Source organism: Convolutriloba macropyga, chromosome 4 (genome assembly GCF_964194025.1).
Source record: "Convolutriloba macropyga chromosome 4, txConMacr16.3, whole genome shotgun sequence".
Lineage (NCBI taxonomy): Eukaryota > Metazoa > Xenacoelomorpha > Acoela > Convolutidae > Convolutriloba > Convolutriloba macropyga.
In genome coordinates, this window is record NC_134471.1 from 25858732 (window position 1) to 25877552 (window position 18821).

General features: G+C 37.5%; 3 protein-coding genes across 3 annotated transcripts in view; 2 read left to right on the top strand and 1 right to left on the bottom strand.

Annotated features, from left to right (window-relative positions):
- The window catches only part of LOC142337555 (uncharacterized), a 288613-nt gene that overhangs the window by 55085 nt on the left and 214707 nt on the right, over window positions 1–18821 (bottom strand). The window lies entirely within an intron of this gene.
- Window positions 6595–8135, top strand: LOC142337551 (rRNA N(6)-adenosine-methyltransferase ZCCHC4-like). The gene has a single exon (XM_075386860.1). It carries the CDS (start codon window positions 6607–6609, stop codon window positions 8074–8076), a length of 1470 nt encoding a protein of 489 aa, XP_075242975.1. The 5' UTR covers window positions 6595–6606; the 3' UTR covers window positions 8077–8135.
- On the top strand, window positions 8204–14226 carry LOC142337550 (SNW domain-containing protein 1-like). Its single transcript, XM_075386859.1, has 6 exons — window positions 8204–8415; window positions 11020–11213; window positions 11566–11746; window positions 12140–12434; window positions 12802–13362; window positions 13671–14226. The coding sequence occupies exons 1-6, from the start codon at window positions 8246–8248 to the stop codon at window positions 14001–14003; spliced, it is 1734 nt and encodes a 577-aa protein (XP_075242974.1). The 5' UTR covers window positions 8204–8245; the 3' UTR covers window positions 14004–14226.

Below are 18821 nucleotides of genomic sequence, written 5' to 3' on the forward strand. Positions count from 1 at the left end.
AAACTAAAATGCCTGGTCAAAGGATTATAAAATCTATGATTGAAATAATATTATTGTAAATTGGTTTGAAACAAGGTGTAGATTTAGGAAACCCGTTCACGTTTGCCGGAACATTACAATTTCCAAACAATTGGCGTTTTTTCTAATGTTTAAAAATAGCCAAACAAGATAATGATTGCTATGAAAAATATCCAAGTGCTTGAAACAGCTTCTTAATTTCAACCCACATTATCAAATTCACGTGGTCTTTTTGAACTTTAGACTTTTCTTGGGCATAAAGCATTGTAAAGCAAATAATGGAAAAGACTGAAAATTAACCGCATAAAAACTTGATGATAAAAAAACTGGAGAAGCTGAGCAGCTTATGCCATTGAATATTATTTGTTGCAGCAGAGCTTGTAATAAGGTTTTGTTTTTCCTTATAAGAATTAAAGTTTCTTTTAACCAAATATCTAGCAACGACTTGTTCCAGTTTTTTAGGTTGGTTTTCTATGTCTCATTCTACTATCATGTCTCGTTTAATCTGCTTAGCTCAAACAATTTTGCACAAAAATCTTAGATGTAAAATGATACTCGCAATTTGCAATGAATTAGATATAAAAAATTCTAGGTAAAAATAAATCTGAAATCTGAAACCCTTATGCAAGAGCCGGACCAATTGTTGGATTTAGCAAGATTAGGAATTTAATTCCTATATTATTTAGAGGGTTTGCTACGAATTACGCTTTATACGTTTTATACCGCTTGGAGTGGGTTTTCTAATCCAATAAGAGAGGTCTTTTCATGGACCTTTGTTTTTTCAGTGCAAAATTATTTAGATATTTTGTTTTTTTTCTTATTCAGAGATAACAACATTGAGCCCCGAGCTTTTCAACACTTAAAATTTCTCCAATTGCTTCTATTGAAAGTCTTGAAAAAAAACATATCATATTTAATCGAAACTTCAAACCCGAATGGCTGCGGCAGCTGAAAATCTTAAACAAAAAAGACTTTTCCATTTCATAAAATTTCTATTTGTTAAGCATTAGACCTAATTGTTTGTTTGCATGTTTACATGATTTTTGTGCTCCACTTTTCGGTTTTTTTATTTATATCTGTTCAAACTTTTTAATGGGATATTTGTGTTTTGTGTTTCACAGCGCCAACTTTTGCACGAAAAAATTCTAGTTTTAAATTATAAATGGTCCATTTTGTTGTACCCCTCCCTAGCTTGGAGTTGCATAGTTTTTACATCCCCAAGAGCACGTATCAAAATGTTTATAATTCAATGGCAACTGCTCTGTAAAAAGGTGTGCAGATTGTGCCAGTGGGGATCACAAACAAAAGAAAACTAAAATTTACATTGAAGGTGTTGTTAGTTTGTCAAACAAAAACTTCGTTATTTTTTCAATTTATTTTTGCTATAATTATCTTGAAAGAACATAAATCGTTTGAACTAATAAAATTTAACGTATAAAGTAAACAAAAAACTATTTCTCGCAATTTCAAAAGGAGTTTAGTAAAATGCACAAACGAAAAAAATTGAAAATTTTGACTGGCTACAATTAGTTTACGGACATGTATAGCAGTTGTTAAGAAATAAAGTAATAATTCCATTTGAACGAAAATTTTGTTCTAAATTTTCGTTTGAATACTTCGCTCATTATTTCGCTCATTAATATGTAAGATTGGCGTTGAATGCATTGAATTTATGTATGATCTACGCTAAACTCAACGCTAAAATTGTAAGATCTACGCTAAAAATCAACGCTAAATATGTAAGATCCACGCCAAAATTCAACTCAAAATTTTGTAAGATTGGCGTTGAATTTGTTGAATTTATGTAAGATCTACGCTAAATTCAACGCTAAATATGTAAGATCTACGCTAAAATGCAACGCTAAATAAATAAGCTCTACGCCAAATTTCAACGCAAAATATTTAAGATTGGCGTTGAATGCGTTGAATTTGTGTGATCTACGCTAAACTCAACGCTAAAATTGTAAGATCTACGCTAAAAATCAACGCTAAATATGTAAGATCAACGCTAAAATGCAACGCTAAATAAATAAGATCTACGCCAAAATTCAACGCAAAATTTTGTAATATTGGCGTTGAATGTGTTGAATTTATGTAAGATCTACGCTAAATTCAACGCTAAATATGTAAGATCCACGCCAAAATTCAACTCAAAATTTTGTAAGATTGGCGTTGAATGCGTTGAATTTATGTAAGATCTACGCTCAAGCGTAGATTTTACATAAATTCAACGCATTCAACGCCAATCTTACATAATTTTGTGTTTTTTTTTGTTGACACCTCGGCCCGGGTTATGGCAGTCGAGATATTTGTGCTTTGTGAAAGCCTATTTGTGCAGAGTTGAGTTAATTGATCTCGCTGATCTATTTTTGGTAGGATTTAGGGATTATATTGAAGTAGCGAAAGGTTGTTCAAAACAAAATGGGAACATAAAATTAATCCTGCAGAAAAAAATTAAAGGATAATTTTCCAACGGAATGTTCAATTTATCCCAAATTTTTGAGCCACTCTTTTTGGATTTTTTTGGAAGATAGTTGTCGGAAAGAAATGGAATTTGAGAACCTCAGCCTCTCCCACTTTTAAATTCCCATGAACGTATCCCCTCTTGCCCCTACTGAGCCTATTGGCGATAGAGAGTGAGTGCTTCTGGGCACCTCTTGATAGAGCGTAAATGCTCCTGGGCACGTCTATGGAAAACTACTAGTCTTTCTCAAGCCGAAATGAAGAGGCAGGCTGGCTCTAGATTGTTTTCACGAACAAAGACCGCGAGACACCTCAAGTTAAACAAACATCAAGAAGAGTCAGACTGCAAGAAAGAAGCAACGTGAGAAAACTAATTTAATCTCATGGACATTGACACTGCAAGAATATGACAGTGTGGCCTTCACCACTTGATATTGAGAAATCAGGCCAGTGAAAAAAGAAGTCAATTTGCAATTAAAGTTTCGTCTCTATACTCACTGAAAATATGCAAAGATGCCGAATAAAACTATTCGCGCTGAATGTAACACACCTTTAAGATTGTGATGAAAACCAATGTTTTAAATAAACAATTTACAACTACAACACGGGATTACCCTATGATGCAAAAAACATCAACCTGTGTTGTAGTGATCTACGGCACAAAATAAGCGAGGGTGTTTAATATCATCGCAGCTACTGAAAAAAATGCAAACGCAATGGTGAAACAGGTCCAAGATTGAAATTGGTAATTTCTTATGCTTCGACTGAAAGATCTGACGAAAGTGCATGAATGGCTTAGTTACTTGAATTGGGGGAATGCAAATGAAATGCAGACCATATACTATGAAAAGTTCATTTTAGGAGGCCAAAAAGCAGCTCTTTGCCTAAATCTGAATGACCATCTTCCTAAACAGATTGCGAAAGCAACATAAAGTGCTGAGAGTAGCTGGTTATAATTTCTCTCCACAACGAGTTTGTTATTGAGCACCAGTTGAGAGTCCAGAATTGTTTTATCTTGAAGATTGATAGGAGGAAAAGCACATGGCGACATCCAAGTACCAAGGAGCTATCTCAAATTTACATCAAAGTTAACATAGTAATTGATGTGCTAATTGAAGTAGTCAAAAAGTACGAGACACTATTGTTTTAAACTTACTGCTGGGCTGCTCAGCACACCCCCAGCCAAACAGAAATATTCGAAATAGGACCACAGCGTATAAGTTGTACCTTTAAGAACAATCTGAGGGCAAATTAAAACATCGAGATAAAAGAGACGTTGCAAGATGAGAAGACGTTGCATGCACATAGAAAAAAGCGTTCGAGCGTAACAAGAAAGTGATTGGTCCCAGCAAATTCAGTTTTAAGATTTTTATCAATAGGTGCCCAAGGAATGACTCATGATGCCACAGTGCTAGAGTTCCTCTCTGATGAACGGTAGACTTTCGAAGGATTCTGCAAAGCGCCCATTGAGGCCGATGTAGACTGAATTTGAGATCCCTGAAATCTGTTTAAGCACTTGGAAAAAATGGCAGAGGTCCACAAAAGCTAAAAGCACTTGGGAGGGAGTTATTTTCATATCTCACAAAAATGTTCAGGAGCATGTGGACAGAACGAACAAAAATGCCCGGGAAATATAAGGACGCAAAAAACATTAGTTTGATCAATAAAAGGCCCATGACAGACGGGATCATCTATTTTGTCCTTAATTATGCATGAAGAAGGAGTGAAACTTCTCAAAACAATCGTACGCAGAGTTGAGAGTAAAATTCGATCACAAACTGAACAAATATCAGTTTGGTCTCGGAAAATAAGAAAGTTAAACACTCCGCAAGCAATATGAGAGCTGAGTGGAAATATGTAAGACATTAGAGAATCTAGAGACCAGCAAGTAATGTTCTTAATTGATAATGTAAACAATTTGGACTCGAGAGTGAAGACATGATTAGAACTCTGAAAACTTTCAAAATTAAAGACGCCCTCAGAAGCTGAATACTGCAAATACATGAAAAAAAAACTCTCGTAAACTATACTTAGAAAAAAGTTGAAAATTGCAAGAGTGGTCAGACATAGATGTGGCTTCAAATATTCAGCCAAACGTCTGAAAAAGTCTGCGAAATGATGAAAATCAAAGGCAGAGCAAGCTATAAAAACTTGGCCTGGAGGTAGAAAATAACGGCTTTTTAAATAACTATAATTTTGACGGTAAACATGAAAAGAGCATGAAAGGTCATCCCCATGGAAAAGATTGAAAAATCTCGGAAATTAAGCATAAAAATTATATAAATGGTAAATTTGATATTGAGGCCGTTGTGGAGAATAACTGCTCTAAAGCCCAATTAGCTCTTTTCAAACGGTGACAAGCACTAGTCAGCTCTTATCTCACAATGAAGACCAAATGTCGGCTAACTGGAAGTTTAGTGAAACCAGTACTGCTGTGCGGGTTGAAAACAGTCATGACGCGTTAAATATATCTAAGCAATCTGTGCCGTTCCCGGTAAACAGTCCTTAAGATATGGAGCAAAAGTGCATGCACTATTGATTTACTCTCACTGAGTTTCGCTCGTTATGACATCAAAACAGAATTTGCTGCAAGAAGAGCAAAGCTCTGGCTGAGTCTCGAGAACCTGCAAAACGGAGAAGATGCGTGCCCTCAGTTTTGTTTTAAGAGAGGTTGTAAGTAGTGAATATTGATGAACGGATCAAAAATTATTCGAAGCCTGATTATACAAATCAAGTAAATAATCATGTAAAATCAGTCGGCACGCGAGAACATCGTTTCATGTGAGACGTGAAGAAAAGAGGTGCGGTGAAACGACCGCGTTGAATATGGTGCACCATCAGTGTAATGTAGTAGACAATGATATTGCTACTGAGGAAAATGACCAAACAGCAGAACCACAAAGAACTGAACTGAAACAGAATCAAAACGACGAGACTGAATATCAATGCGCACTCTGTCACCGGACGTTCAAACTTATAAGTAATAAACGTAAAGTTATAAGTGTTCAGAACAACTGCTCGACTAAACACAGATGGTTGTACACCAAGAGCTGACCAAATGGTTAAACAGTAACTAGAGGCCCTATAGGAAGAATTTCGGCTAACCCGAATGGAGGTGCCGTACATTGCGGCTCCTCCAGATCCCCCAGTGGTAGTCATTCTGCTTGATTTACCCAACCTCGAAGGTCTGGAGACTAATGACCGGCGATTTTGAGTTGCTTGCGCTCATAAACAGGGAGGGGGCACGTAGGTGAAATTTTGGGTAGGCAGTTGTTGGATAGATACTCTTGGGCGTAGGGGCATTGGGGGTGAGGGATTGGTGGCGACGGGGTAAGCAGGTGGGGGGTGGGGGTGGTAGGTAGGTTAGAGATGGGATAGGTACAAGGGAGATGAAGTAGGTAGGTGGGGCCGTTTCTAGGTTAGCTAGGGTGGAGGGTCTGTTTTTGAACCAAATTTTTTAATAATTCCTTAAAACATTAAAAAGGCCCGTGTACACCATCCGGCAACGATGGATGTAGGTCGGAAAATAGGGGATGATGAGTAGCACTTAGCCGGATGCTGCACTCCAAGCTGTTCCCCTCCAGACAGTGTAAAGACGGCCCAGTCACAAAAATAGCTATCAAGTGGAGAGAATTGTCTCGGAATTTTTTGTCTCGAATTTACTCGAAATTACTTTTTCATCTTGGGTCTGGTTCATCAGTGGTTCGTAGATACTCCTCCATTAGAAACCAAAACACTTTTAAAGTACAATGTCGATGAAGCAGAACTGAATGTTTTAAAACAGAGGCCGAATACCTAAATAGTTTGATTGGTCAAACAGATTGGTTCCTAGAGTACTCCTCTCACGAGACGGCAATCATTTGGTACCCTTATAGCTCTAAGCTGTTTTGGTTAGAGTCCCTGTAAACAGTGATTTTAATTTGTTAAATATTTCACATATCCGATTGAAGGGAAGAATAAACATGAGCGCATTGTATGCAAATGTTGAAACATCAGTCAAAATTGTGGCCTGGCTACCTGAAAACCCAGTGGAATTATTTTTGGCAAGAGGTTCGTCGTTGATGCAGTGGTGCCAGTCGCCTTGTTGGTGCATTACTCTTAATATTTATATATATTTCAGACAGGATGAAAATCAAACGAAAAACCGAATTTCGCGATCTGAGCATTGGAGGATCTGTAGATGTCATCACTCCTCCCAGCGATATAGCTGTTCCGTCATGTGCGCATGGACCTATGATCCTGTTTCAAAGAAATTTCGGTACGAAAGAAGGTAGCGTGAACCTCGAGCACCCCAACAAAACAACCAAAACTGATGACGAGGTGTCAACAAACAAAAAATTCTTTTCTTGTTCTGCTTATCGAGATAGGAAATTGTGTTCTTTCTTTTATTCTATTGATGATAAAAAACTTAAAAATTCGGAACTGATAAACGAAAGAGCGATAGTCGCAAAAGCACAAAATGAAACTTACGACCATAAAGAATTATATAAAAATTTCAAGGAATTAGCGCTCATTGATGCTGCGAACAGGAAATTCTGCAGAGACACAAATATGTTCATGAGACGAATGGGAACATCTTGCAGGTTTACGGATGTAATGGGCAATGATCACATGCAGTGTTTTGCGAGCAATCGTTTGGTATCCGGGATTCCTGAAAATTTGATAGCTAATCCACTGAAACTTTTCTCGCCGCAAAATGCCAAAACAGGGGAGGCACAATTTTATTTCTCAAAACAAACAGCAGAACACCTGAAATCGATATCGGATCAATATTCAAATGTACTGGGTGTCGGTACTCCATCATTATTGTTCCAGTTATCGGAAATGGCTCCAAAAGATGCAAATGAGAAATCAAAGAACTGTTTTTGTTTGGACATAGATTGGAAGTTAAGTCAGGTTTTTGCACCAAAACGCTTCGCACAATTCAACATGTGCAATCAATTTTTCTTCACGGAACTTGGCCAAAAATCTTTTGAGAAGTTTGTGCAGTCAACAAAAGCCGAAGGAAACAATAATTCCAAGACATTGGTGGTCATTGATCCTCCATACGGAGTCAAACTGGATCTTATTGGACGTTTGGTAACATTTCTAAATGAGAAACTTGTGTGCGATTATATTCTTTGCTTGCCGTACTTCATGGGAGGCAGCGTAACGAAAGTTGGAGCACTGAAAGAGTTCCAATTGAGTGATTACAGAGTTGAATACGACGGTCACCGAGTTTACTCGGGTGATGGCAAACGTGGGTCGCCGGCAAGGTTTTTCACTACAATTCCTCTCGACAAATTTTCTCCACCGAATGACGAAGATTACAGATTATGTTCTAAATGCTCTAAATACGTATTCAAAAACAACAAGCATTGTAAGATATGCAAACAATGTACTACCAAAGATGGTCCGACGTATGTACATTGCAAATTTTGCGGAGAATGCGTGAAGCCCTCGTTTGTTCATTGTGATAGATGCAAGAGCTGTCATTTAGAGGGTGCGAAATGTCGTCCCATTGAAGAGAAACGTAAAACAAGGAATTTGAAAAGACAGAAAGTAAAGAAGGAAGTTGTTGAGGTGAAGAAACCAAAGTTGGAAAATAAAATCTGAGAATGTTAAAAATCTGCAGCTGAATTTGTACTTTGAAAATGAAATTTTTCGAAGCGTTATTTTTTGTATCTTTCATAAAACTATTGTGCTTTGTTTCTGAGAAATTGAAGTGCGTGATAATTTAACCGATCAGTTGAAATGTGATTTACTGATCCGTTTTTAAGATGAAATGTCTTTGTCCAAAATCCTTCCAAAACCGTCCCTGGCAACATATGACCCTGATGTTCAGCAACAATATCGGAAACAGCAAGAGTTGAAGCAAAATGGCGGTGTGTCTGGATCCCAGTTGGTTAAGAGTGGTCCTCCGCCATATGGCCATAGGAAAGGATGGGTACCGAGGTTAGGACAGCGAGGATTGTTTGTTCTTACTAACAGCTTCTATTCCCCCTTTTTGATAAGCTCAAGATTTCATAAGCTTTCAGTGTACCTTACGAGGTGGAGCAGCATTCACAAGTCCGATGTTTTCCATTGTTCTCGGAGGCTTTTAAATGATTTCATTATCATTAAAAATGTGGAGAAAAGCAGAGTCAACAGCATTTTTTATAGACTTAGATATTGTTTATACAATAGCAATTTCATCGTCTGTTTTATTCTGCAAAATAGGCAGTTGAGCTTGCACTAATAGGCGAAGAATTGTCATTCCAAAAACGAATTAGCCAGCGCCGAAAGTAGGAATTTAATGAAATTCTTTATGGAATGCATGAAACTTCATGGCCACTTATAAACTCTGTATGAGTGCAGAACTGAATCCCTGATGTTTGAAGAGACTTTTCACGAATGACAATCGGTTTTTTTTCAACCAGCCGTGAAGAGATGCTATTTTGTTCTCATCGTAGTTTCTCCATCGATAATACTTACGACCAATTGACTGGTCGCTTACGACCAATTGAAATGGAATAAATTTGTAGATTTTGTAAATAAAGATTTTTGTAGTCTTCTGTTTACTTTCGTGGACGTCTTCGTATAAGATATTTTTAATTGCTCTTGAACGAAGTTCATAGCAATTATTGTAAACGTGTGTGTCTTTTTTATGCAAAATTTTCTCTTGACAATTTTGACTTTTCGATTGACTTTTACGCCCTTGACTTTTTGCGTTTCGCGTGATCTAAAATTCTCTCTCAGTCACAATTTCAAGCTGCTGTACTTAATTGGCGGCAATTTAATACTACAAGTCAAATGAAAAATGCGCCGAAACTGGTGCCATTTTTTACTTTAAATCTTACTAGTGGTATATGATAACCTCTAATGTGGTTCTTTGAAGCCCACTTTTGAACCTCTTAGTCCCATTTAGGCTCCCCCTCCCTCCCTCCCGACTGAAGCAGGCTGCAATTGATTAGAGCTCCCACTAGTCGTTCGAGAGCAATTCTTCCGACGTTTAGTTGGTTATGTTTTTATCCGAGGCTGTTCTAATGAGTCTGTTGATACTGTTGATTTCGGCTTGTTTAATTCTTTAAATTGTATTTTCGGACTAATAGTATGTTTTTATTTATGGTATGTTTGTATTTGTTTCAGAAAGTTTTTTGTGCTATTTTTTGTAGCTGTTTTTACTGCTCGCCACTTAAATTCACTAATGACAGGTCTCTAGGCTCTGCAATGATTCATACTTCAATCTGTTCAATCGATTTCGTTCATAGCTATTAGTATTCACGACTTTGACGCCACTGGTCTAAAAAATTTTGAATTCTTTGATTTGCTCGTTTCTGTAATTCGCGCTTTTTTGTTGTTCTGCCGCTCTGTCATTACTGATCAGTCTCCTTTGCACTGTAATTAGGCTAATTGAATTTATTTAAGGGTGTAAGTTTACTGCTAATATTTTTATTGACGTTGACACCATTTGTTTGCAAAAATTTTGTTTTTTGCCTTGATTTGTTGCTAATTTTGTTAAGTGGTCCTACAATTTGTTTCCTTCAAATTCAGACGTGCTTTTTAATGATGGGTATTTTGAAGGAAGTTCAAATGTTCAATTTTAATTGCGCATTTCATTAGCTCTGATGCCACTTATTTTCAATGACATCGGAAGAACAGTTTTTTGCCAAATATTTTTTTCCTTTCACTTTCTGTGGTTTTCTGCAAAGTTGTTTTCTGAACTTCCGTTGTGTAAAGGTCTTTCGCAGTTAACGTTACTCGACAATAACTTCGATAACCCTATTTTTCGAAACGGGAAATGGAATAAATTTGTAGATTTTGTTAATAAAGATTTTTGTAGTGTTCTGTTTACTTTCGTGGACGTTTTAGTGTAGCATATTTTTTAATCCGAGGCTGTTCTCCTAATGAGTCTGTTTATACTGTTGATTTCGGCTTGTTCAATTCTTTGAATTGTATTTTAGGACTATTGAAATGTTTTTTTTTTCTCAAGATTTTTACGTCCATATGACGTCTCAATCACTTCATCTGCTTTTTGTTCATTTGTTCATGCAATTTCAACTGAATTGCATGTGCGGCCTCATTTTCCGCTTTTGTTGAGAAAGTTTTTGTTCATTGTAGTTAAGTTTTAGGTCACATGTGACTTACCTCACACTCAAAATTGAGGTCCTCAATCTGAAATAGACTTTTCTTTACTTTAATTCACAGAGATAAGGTCACCCTAGTGCGTGTTACTCTAAGTGAAGGTTTTAAAGATCAGCTAATGGAAGCAGCAGTTAGTTAAACAGATTCTTAATCAAAGTATAACTTCTCAGCATTTAATAATAAGAAATTTCTTCTGTGGCGTGTTTCTGATACTATCGTCTTGAGACTGTAGATCTACGAAGCTATTGCGGCTATTTTCTGGCAATCTACGAGCTATGTATGAACTAAGATAGTTTTTTTAAATATATTGTCGCACTAAAAATAAAATGTTCTTTACACTCTTAATCCTCCATCTTTTTCCTTGCCTTATTTTTAAATCTCTTAATGGATACTGACCGGCAATTTGTGGGCTGTTTCAACTACTAGAATATTTAGATCACAAGCAGATTTTGGAGACGGTGGTGCGTATCCAGAGTGCATAGTAGTACAGTACCCGATGATGATGGGTTCAAAGAAGAAAGGGGCAGCCCAGTCGAATGCGGTTGCTTTGCAGTATGACAAAGATGGCAGTGTCAAGTATGATGCAATACTGAAGACAGGCCACAGAGAGGATAAAATTATACATTCAGGTTATTAATTCATGGACATGCTGCTCGCTTGACGCCGTAGTGTCACTAAGCTTTTTGTAAGTCTCCCTCTTCCTCTTTGAAAAAATGTTGGTTTTTTAAGCCTGTGTTAACGAATTGATATGCATTTTGATAGCATTGCGTTGTAATCTTAAAGTGACCTCTATCGATGCTATTTTAGACCTCTTGATTGTTGCTACCAGTTGAGGGTTTCGAGCAAATTGCCTAGATGTCTTAGTGCTCGTGAAATTTTCTCTATGCTGTAAACAAGATTTGTTATTAACAAGAAAACTTTTTAAACACTTGCACACATCGAACTCAATGGAATTAATCTATGATGAAACCTTGTTTGCAGGTGTGGAGAGTACTCTGTACAAGCAGTACAGTGAGACAGATCTGCAGCGTCCAGATGAAGATGAGATCAAAAGTACGACAGAGTCCACCAGAGCTGCTCTTGAGAAACTAGTCAACAGTAAAATCTCAGCTGCTTTGCCTGTCAGGGCTGCACCCAAGCAGGAACCAGCACAATATATCAGGTAGATACATGGGATATCAACATAATTTTATGTAAACTAATAATAAAATATATAATAAAATATTATTGAGATATTAAGTGTTCGGCTGCTGAATTGGCATGTCTCTCCTTGATGGAAATTCTGTTTAATAGACAACACTGAGAACGATGCTTAACACATTCGCATTTTTGTACAATTTAGTTTGTGTGTTTGAAATGAGTTAATTAGTTCCCAAATTTTTGTAATCTGTCCTGTAGAATTTTTTTTACTGTTGTATCTTCGTACTGCCTTCTACGTGTTTATCATTGGGAGCCGGTAATTCGTTAAGACCAGACTGAAGATAGAGGGCGAGGAGAATCACGAAATAAGAATAAAAGGATACTTCTTTTCAGACCAAGTTCCATCTTTTTTAAGATTCACTCCAGCGCAACAAGGCGGTGAGTTCAACTCTGGTGCTAAGCAGCGCATCATCCGCATGGTGGAAATGCAAGTGGATCCAATGGAACCTCCCAAATTCAACACTTCTAAAAAGATTCCCCGGGGTCCTCCATCCCCACCAGTACCTGTGCTTCATTCACCAACGAGGAAACTCACTGCAAAAGAGCAGCAGGACTGGAAAATTCCACCCTGTGTGTCCAACTGGAAAAATGCAAAAGGATACACGATTCCACTGGACAAGCGTCTGGCAGCAGATGGACGTGGCTTACAGGTTGGTTGGCTTACATGGGCGTCTTGTTTCAAAATGTGGCAGCATGGTGATCTATTCACTCCGGTTATGTTCCTGTCAAATTTTCAGTTCATGAATTTTTCTGTTGTTGGTTTGGATTTGTTTTGTTTTAGCGGCTTAAAATCATTTTCGGTTTTTTTGAAAACAGCGCGAGAGATGCAATATTTGTGGGTTTCTAATTTGAAATGGTATCTGTGGCTCTTATATATCAGTATTCAATTGGTGATAGATTTATGAAGTGCTTGTATTAACTACGCACATAAAAAGGTACTGCAGATTGCATTCTGTCTTGTTAGGGCAATACAGATGTCAGTAGGGGTGCATGAGATTATTCCATTCCGTTTTTTAGTCCGTCACAATCAATGAGAATTTTGCCCGCCTGGCCGAAGCGCTCTTCATAGCCGACAGAAAAGCACGAGAGGCTGTTGAAATGCGAGCTCAAGTTGAGCGCAAAATGGCCACAAAGGAAAAAGAGAAGCAAGAGAACAAACTACGCGCTTTGGCAGCTAAAGCAAGAATGGAACGAGCTGGAATTTCAGCTGAAGATGATGATGCTGAAATGAACAATGATGACGAACGAGGCGCTATTAACGAGAGAAATGAAATCCGAGAAGAACGTCGAAAAGATCGAGCGCGTGAACGAAATATTGCCCGAGCAGCCCCCGACAAGCAGGCGCAACTTCGCAAAGATGGTGATCGGGATGTTAGCGAACAAATTGCTCTCGGATTGCCGACGAGGGCGAACCAGAATGATGAGTCGATGTTTGATCAGAGGTTGTTCAACAAATCACAAGGATTGGATTCTGGGTTCGGGTTTGATGATGATACATACAATATTTTTGACAAGCCGTTCAGAAACGAAGCAAATTTGGCCAGCAATATCTACAGACCTAGTAAAAACATTGACCAGGTAACGCACTTGACTTCTACTGTAATTGGGAGATTATTATTGGAAGAAATGAAGGTTAATAAAAATTGAAAAAGATTGGTTCAGTCACTTGCCGTATTGCCTTGTAACTATCAGTGATTTGTGGGAATAATGAAATAAGATGACTAAAAATGTTCTTTGTATGCTTTTCCTTTCAGCCGCTTCAGAAAGAGTTCAATCATGATGAAAAAAGCTGACAATTATGCTAATCTGAGAGAATATGCAGTTGCAGAAAATAGTAGTGAAAAAAAATTAGTATTAAATAATCGGTCAGGTGATTGGTATTTAAGGATACTTACGGTGATGACCTGGAGAAACTCAAGTCTTCCAAACGTTTCGTCCCAGACAAAGATTTTGCGGGTGGAGCAGCGCAGAGTTCCAGGGAGGGACCAGTGCAATTCGAAATGGCTCCAGGCGACGAGGGTGGGGAGGAGGAGGATCCATTCGGTCTGGAGAAGTTCTTGAGCGAAGCCAAAAAGGGCTCTGGAGGTGCTTCTGGGCAAACATCATCTGGCAGTGCCTCAAACCCGGGAATGTCAATGGCTGGAACCAAAAGACCAAAAACAGAAATGTCTGGACCAGACAAAGCAGCGAGTAGCAGTAGTAGCAAGCGAAAGAGATGAAACTTCGACACGCTGTTGAAGTCTTGTATCGCTCACGGTCAGATTGTGTTAGCAATCATTTGTTCGTCACTGATGCAGCGTCGGTTCTTTTGTTTGTTGGAGTCTTAAGTTGTCCGCCTCGATAGATGAAAACTTATAAAACATCGGCTTTGGATGAACGTAAAGTTTTTAAATGTTCTCGATTTGCTCTATGTAGAAAAAGTATTGAAATTTTCTGAAAGCATTTTCTTACAGTTGAAATTGTTGAAGGTGAGCTACTTTCAGCGTTCTTTGTTAAAAGGAATTCATTGAAAGGACATCACAATAAAGAAATTTGTGATATTTCTAATTTCTCTCAAACAAATTCTAGTAATTATATTAGTCCTGCGGTATTTATATGCGAAAACGGGATAAACAGGTAAAGCCCGCAGAGCATTAAGTGGCCGAGCAGCTCTCCTAGAGCCCTATGATTCACTAGTGTCTAAAGTATGCGTTCACCAAAACCTTCGACGAGACGAATTCATGGTGTGAAGGGCGGATCTAAATCTTAAGGGTTTGACCCCCCCCCCCCCCCGGCCTAAGTCCACCACCACTCCCCGACCATCCTCCTACACCTTGAGATTTGGACCCCCCGTTGCTTGACCCTCATCCCGAAGCCCCAGCTGGCTAGAACGGAAGCCAACGGCTAGCCGGTCGTTTGACGGCAATTGGGCCCAAGTTAGTCGGTCATTTTCATGTAGTTTGAATTGCATTTGCGTTGGTTTTATGGCTAACAGTTTAAGACGCTTTCAAAAATTACTAGCAGGCCAATTACTATCAAAATCTGTTGAAGTCTAATTTCAAAAATTTGAAAAACCTATGCTCGATTTTTATATCAGTGAGTGAGTCTTTCACTGAAAAATGCAGTGCGTACCATCTTCAACGACAAACGTCTGAATAACTCTTTAAAACGGGCGGGTCGAATAATTTTCAACTTGTTCCAGGAAGGACTATTAGTTTCACTATCCGGCTTCCGGCATTGTTAAGAGCTGATTTAGAGGAAAAATTTGGAGACAATGCAACAGAAAACCCGCAACAAAAAACAGAACAGGAAATATAAAGAAAACAATTGAGAGAAAAATTATCGCAAAAGAAGAGAAGCAGGTGAAAGAGATATAGCATAGACAAAAATATAAAAAAAGAAACCACAAGTTGAATGAAAAAAAGACAGATACAAAAGAGAAAGGAAGGGGAAAAGGAATATGCATAATAACGAGAGATGAAGATGAAAAGGAAAGAGATGTCAAACGAAATGAACAAAACGTAAGAAACTGAAAAAGAATTAGAGAAAAAAGTGGAGGGGGAGAGAGAAATACCAGAACAAACAGAAATTTAAAAAAACAGATAGAAGAAAGAGAAAGTTAGAGGGAAAGAAAACGAAACATAAAAAAGAAAAAAAGTACAGACAGAAAGCAGAAGAAAAAGGAAAAGAAGAGCAAAAAAACGAACATAGCGACAAGCAATGAGAGATAAAGGAAATAAGGATAAGATGCATGTATAGAAAGGAGCGCCAGAGAGAAGTAGGGGAACAATAAGAGAAAGGATTAGAGAAAAAACAACTGAAAAGAGGCTCCAGAGAGAGAAAGATGAAAGAACAAATGGGGGAAAATGAGAGATGGAAGAGGAAGAAAGAGCCCAGAAGAGAAAATAAGGGTTGCAAGTAATTAACAAGAGGAAAAGCATAGAATACCGCAAAAACAGAATGCGAGAGAGAGAGAGAGAGAAAGAAAAGTTCAGGAAAAGATTGAGAGGAAATCTCAGAATGGAACAGCCAGAAGACGAAAAAAACAAAGACCGCAATGAAGATCAGGCAAGTGAGCTATGAAACGATAACGAAGATAGCATTTGGGTGAGGGGTTGAGAAGAGAATACAGTGAGGCTTTGAAAGTAAAGACCAATTCATACAAAGCAATTTTAGTTGCGCAAGTAAACTTAGACTTCAGTTAGACTACTATTATGAATTAAATTGATTAATTCTGTTGCAATCTCACTTTTTCTTGACAAAAAAATGAAATTTCTGACAGTTTCAGCTGTTTCATCTGAAATTCAGCTTTTTAATCTTGTTAATGATACCTAGATCACTCAAAACTCGAAGTCAGGTGTTAAATATTATCCGAAAGATCAAATAGGTAAAAATGTTTTGTATTAAAGATACTAACCACAACGTTGCCTTAGTTTTGATTCTAGAAAATTACATAAAAACAGTATGGAGGCAGGACCAAAACGTTGCAAACCTCTGATCGAGAAAAACCATAAAAAAAGGTTTTCCAAACATTTTACTGTCTTTTTATATAAGCAATTTGATACCATTGACTATTTGCATATCTTTATTGGGTAATTGATCTATTATAATGCATCAGCAGCTGTTCCGTCTTTGATCCTTTTTGCCTCAGCATTTTTTTGGGTCGTTGACCTTTTTGGAATGGGAGTGCTGAATCATGGTGGCATAGCATAGCATAGCATAATTGAAGATATAGATATTTCTGCGGTTTTGTTTTTGAAATATGGTTCTCAACAGCGATTTAATTTTGTTAAAGGACTTCTGAATTGTTTTCAATAGATGCGAAGCATGGTCAGGCTAGTGATCTTGTATAATGATCTCATGCTTGTTACAATCCAAGAATCGGATTGCATTGGGGCTCTGATTTTTGCTAAGATGTTTTTACACATTTTAAAATGATTTTGATCGTTCAAAACGGGCTGAATAGGTAAGGCCCAGTAAGCATTAAGTTTCATGAGAGGCCCAAAGCTGGCTATTGTAGTTCTTCAAGTGCTTAGATTGGTGCAGCTGCTAGGACATCTTTAATTCAAGGTTAAAAAGTAGTGATTTTTTTTAAAGTGTCATTTTAAAGTTTTTGAGCCCTAATTGTTGCCATTTTTCACGTTTTTTTTTCTGTAAATTTTCGAGTTTTTGTTCGAATAGTCTTGAATTGACGTTTGTGAAACTTGATAAAGCTTTTTTGCAAGAAACAATTACTTTTTATGACTGTTTTCTGAGCTATACTGCAAACAGACACGAAAAATGATTGCCGTTTTTGCTATTTTTTTTTAAAGTTTTTGAAAATGATATTGCAGTTTTTTTTAGTTTTGCAGCCTCAAGTGTCAGAATACCTTTTTTCAAGTTTAAACTTTTTTTGCCACGTTTCCATTTTTTCGCTCTTTATGAGACAATGAAAATTTTAAAGCTTGAAATTGGGTCACTCGTTAGCTTTTGGAGACAATGAAATAGAAACTAATAAATATCACAAGCTTCAGCATCATTTCAGTAAAGTTTGCAGTTGTTTTTAAAATTTTTGAAATTTTTGTGATATTCCTAGTTTATCGATCTTCACGGGCCAATGGAAACGAAGATGAAGTTGAAGATGAAAGTGGCTCAGAAATGTTGCGAAATGAGGAGACTTTCGTCAAATTTTGCAATTTGTAATTTTTTTTAAGTATTTGTCGTAGTTATCGCTTTTTGCTATCTTCACTTGCTCAATAAACCACTTTCAAGGCCTGTGCGTGAGTTAATGATTATATTTAAATGGATCAAGTTTTGCGTTCAGTATTAAAGCTTCAAGAAGTTTAGCATTGAGTATATTCTTTAGTTTGTTGGTATATTTCAGCTTCTCTAAAATTGAAATTGTTTTTCTTTTTAGCTGGCCTTGTTCAATTGATCTGCTTGTCAGGTCGATTGTACTTCAGGACTTGTTCGGCTATTTTTTTTAATTCTCCTTGGGCAATTTTTGTAGGCATCAAATCAACCCTTTCTGTTTTGTACGTAATTTATCTCTTGTACCGATATTTCTTATGACCGGTTTTCATCTCACCAACTAGTTCCGTGGTTTTGTCTTGAGAAATGAGATGGAAAAGTAACCTCATTGATGTAATTTGTTGAGCAGCTGTCTAAGTAATTTTCTAGTCACCTGCTGAGGAGACTTACATCGATTATGCGAAGGGCAATTGCTGGTGTTTTGACTTTCGTAACCCATGCTTCCCCTAACCAAATTATGCTGTGTAAGCGTAAACTCGCAATTGATTTGGACACGGCCTCCCTACTTACGCCCCGCCCTCTTGTTGAGTCCACCTCCCCAATTTTTTTGCTCTCTTCATTCATTCAGAGCAAGTCGTTCAAATCTAGCACACTATTTTTCGTGAACGTGTCCTTGTACGCACTTTCTGTTACATCAATTTGATCACACGCCATGATTTCAAACAGCAACTTTTTCCATGGTTCTATGCTGCTGAATTTGTGTGCAGGACGTAAATTGCTTTTGCATTTTGAATACTTTTAGATGATTCCATTAAATTGCTCTTCAACCACGCTTGAAGCTATTGATGTCTTAGTACTGAACTGTTTTGCGCTAGTGTTTTTCCAAAAAGCTTGTTTGAATTGAAATCAAAAGAAACGGATAAACTGGTAGAGAGCGATGCTGAGGAGCTCTCGTAGGGACTTAGAATGCGCTAAGGGCAGGAATACACTTGAAGAACGCTTTATGCAGAAATTCATTGTATGAATGTCTACGTTGGGATCTTTGAACAGCCCACTCTTTTGCCAACCATCGCCCGCTAAGATCAGATTCCCTAAGCATAAGTTAGCTACAACCAAAGCTAATGCCTCGCGTGTCATTTGTGATTAAATTGTCCACCGCTTATAGGTTTTTGTAAGTTTTTTGGGCATACACCACTTTCTTCAATCAGTAAGACGACTTAGGCACTCACTTATTTTTATCTAAATGCTGAATGTAAACTCAAATTTAAGCATTTACTTGAAAAAGAAATGGTGTTTGAAAACAAGATATATATCAATGTCGGAATCTT